Here is a 3,032-nt window from a genome sequence, read left to right as displayed (position 1 = left end):
GACCCTGAACATGTAACCAAATGCATTAGAACTGCATACAGAACACACAGTAACATTATTAAACATATGCTTGTAACGTTTTCATTGCTTCTTCAGAATGATATCAGTAGGTCTATGTTGTATCTGGAAGGATTGTTATTTTGACCGCAAATACTATATATTGCGCCTTTAATGCTGACTTGATCCAGGATCTGTCCTATGTGTGTGGGGAGAATAGATTTGATAATGTTAACAGCAGATGGCAGTATGCCTCAGTGGTAGTTTCAGTTTTAAGTCGATCCTCCTGATGAGCTACATCGAACTATATCGCTGCCACGTCATCCACCGCCTCGTCACCGCATAAACAGTAAAGATGGCGGCCTCCGTACGGGAGAAACAGACAGGTCTGTTGGCGATTTACACATTTTCCTAAACAAGTAAATGTACCTATTTATAAGTGACATAACTCTTACGCATATGTGCGTTGAATGAGGTGCTTGTCTTGCTTATTTCTGTATTAAATACAGTAACACAGAATAAGTGGCAGGGACCTGGGAAGCTATAGAACCGGAGCAGCTAGCCATGCTAGCCAGCATCACATACTTTGGCATCATAACTAGACATCAAGATGTCTTCTTACTTCATATCAAGTCATAGAAACTGGGAGAATACACTGGCTACCTTCATATTCTTGCTAGCTTGCATTGTCATCTTGTTGGTGATAATGCCTGTGACGTTGGATTAACGTTAACCGGTGAATAACGTCGAGAGTCCAGATACACCCAGATATCTGCCATGCCCCAGCTAGACATGTAGGAATTTACTGTTCCACTATAAAGAATGTAAAACCTTAGTGTCTTACGTGAGCATATGCGAATCGTTGTTCTGCGTTTTCGAGTCCCATGTTCACAAGTTGTCTTGATATGTCACTTCAAACCAGATCTACAGATGTTGACACATGATGGTTGAGCTGTTCGCACAATCCTGACTGTCAAAACTGTGGCGTGGCGTGCTTCGTGTTCTAAACATTTAGTAGAAACAGAGTTAACTAACGATTTTCTTCCCAGCTACACCTTTGTGATTGAGATTATTGGTTATTGATTATTGAGCAGCTCATCCAAAACACATTACACGCTGCCCTGTCTGCTGAGATGCCGTCCTAACACAGGGCATTTTCCCTCTGCAGCTGCCTTGAAGCGGATGTTAAACCTGAACGCCCCTCTCTTGAAAAACACAGCAGCCGAACCAGTATGGAAGGTAAAGCACCAAATAATGAACATCTCCAACCCAGTCCAGTTCAACTGGAGTTATTGGCTTTCAGTATACGAGTTTGACACTACTCTGACACACTTTAAACAAGGTTTAACAACAAGGTACTCAACCGTGCCCCATAAGCAAAGAGGATATTTTTTGGGTCTCCTCTCATGATGTATGAGCTGATAGTCCTGGATGTGAATAATGTATCTATGATTCTTAAAAAGCAGTAAGAACAGTTGTTTAAATGTGAGGGGGCACGTAGATGTTTTGAGGATTTCCATGTACGGCTTTCACAGTTTCGTTGTTTAATTTTGTCAGGTTTTGGTCTACGACCGCTTTGGGCAAGACATCATCTCCCCTTTGCTGTCTGTGAAAGAGCTGAGAGACATGGGGGTCACCCTACACCTGTGAGGCTCCCTACAAACCTCTGCACCACTAGGCCTATACTTTGTTGCAATTTTCAGACCGGGAAACAGCTTTTTATTTATTTTTATAGCCACACACTTTGATTGAAAATATAAATTCTGCACTCTGTAACTGGAGGTTAAATGTAAATGGTGCATTCACATTAACATTCATTAATATAGCTGTTGATGTGTCTATTATTTCGTATGATATTCAAATCCTTCTATCAGCCGTCTTTGCTGGTGTTGACAGAATGCTTCTGGTATTTTTTTATAATCTTCCCTCTCCAAGGCTGCTGCATTCAGATCGTGACCCAATCCCAGATGTCCCAGCCATCTACTTTGTTATGCCCTCAGAGGAGAACATTGACAGGATATGCCAAGTACGTTAATTCAGGCACCACCTGACATACTGCTGACCAGTGCATGACAAGGCTATGAGACGTACACAGAGTACACAGATGCTTATCACTGGTAGATTGTGTCAATAAGAACAAATATCTTTGCGAAGGCAGAACTCGGTGGTAGGCCCATTCACAGTAAGTTCTGAACTGGATGGATATATACTGAATGGACATACAGTATATACTTCAGAAGACTACTTCTGAAGTTACTTTGTTCCTGACCCCAGTTTTCTTGACTAATAATAATGCGAAACAAAGTGGTCACTGTTATCGAATAATATTTAAAAAGCAAGAGTGTCAGCTATTGAAATTGAAAGAGTAAGAGATTTAAAAACCCCAACAGAAATCCGAGTTTCACATCTGCATGTTAATGGTTTCCCCCCAGGACCTGCGGAACCAGCTCCATGAGACCTACTACCTGAACTTCATCTCGGCCATCTCCAGGAGTAAGCTGGAGGACATAGCCAGCGCTGCCTTGACTGCAAACGCCACCACCCAGATAACCAAGGTCAGCCCCCATTCAGATCACTGAACTGCTGCTGTGGCCTCTGCTCCTGTCCTCTGGGATTCATGGTCTTAGTGCCTGCCCCTCGCCATATGACTTCACACATCTCTTCTTGGTCTTGGTGCTTTAACATTGATTTTTATCATGTCAGATGGTCAGTAGTAAAAGCTGGAGCAGTCTTTAATCTTTGACCCGTGTCAAGTGTGCCTATTGGGGATGTCTGACCAGTGATCTGTTTTCTTGTAGGTATTTGACCAGTATTTGAACTTCATCACCCTGGAAGATGACATGTTTATCCTGTGCAATCAGACCAAGGAGATGATCTCCTACCATGGTGAGATTTATATCTAATGTGTGATCGGTGTCGGTGCCGCGGACCATGTTTTCTATTATTATTATGTGATCATAAAGGGGAGGGTATTTTCGTCTTTCGTCGATGAAACTTTCATCAATTTGTTTATGTCCACGCTCTTCTCTCAGCGA

The 3,032-nt window shown here is 42.4% G+C and overlaps 1 protein-coding gene across 1 annotated transcript in view; it reads left to right on the top strand.

The window, feature by feature from the left end:
- The first annotated feature begins 273 nt into the window (after positions 1-273).
- Positions 274-3,032, top strand: part of scfd1 (sec1 family domain containing 1) — a 25,146-nt gene continuing 22,387 nt past the window's right edge. Inside the window, exons 1-7 of the mRNA XM_031580618.2 lie at positions 274-383; positions 1,166-1,236; positions 1,555-1,643; positions 1,933-2,023; positions 2,430-2,552; positions 2,796-2,883; positions 3,030-3,032. The exon at positions 3,030-3,032 is cut by the window's right edge and continues 87 nt beyond it. Coding sequence (XP_031436478.1) covers positions 353-383; positions 1,166-1,236; positions 1,555-1,643; positions 1,933-2,023; positions 2,430-2,552; positions 2,796-2,883; positions 3,030-3,032 — 496 coding nt within the window. The 5' untranslated portion in view covers positions 274-352. The remainder of the gene's footprint in view (positions 384-1,165; positions 1,237-1,554; positions 1,644-1,932; positions 2,024-2,429; positions 2,553-2,795; positions 2,884-3,029) is intronic.

The sequence above is a fragment of the Clupea harengus genome, chromosome 14 (genome assembly GCF_900700415.2).
Source record: "Clupea harengus chromosome 14, Ch_v2.0.2, whole genome shotgun sequence".
NCBI classification, from domain to species: domain Eukaryota; kingdom Metazoa; phylum Chordata; class Actinopteri; order Clupeiformes; family Clupeidae; genus Clupea; species Clupea harengus.
The sequence above is the reverse complement of the archived record's forward strand: the minus strand, read 5'-3'. Positions and strand labels throughout refer to the sequence as shown.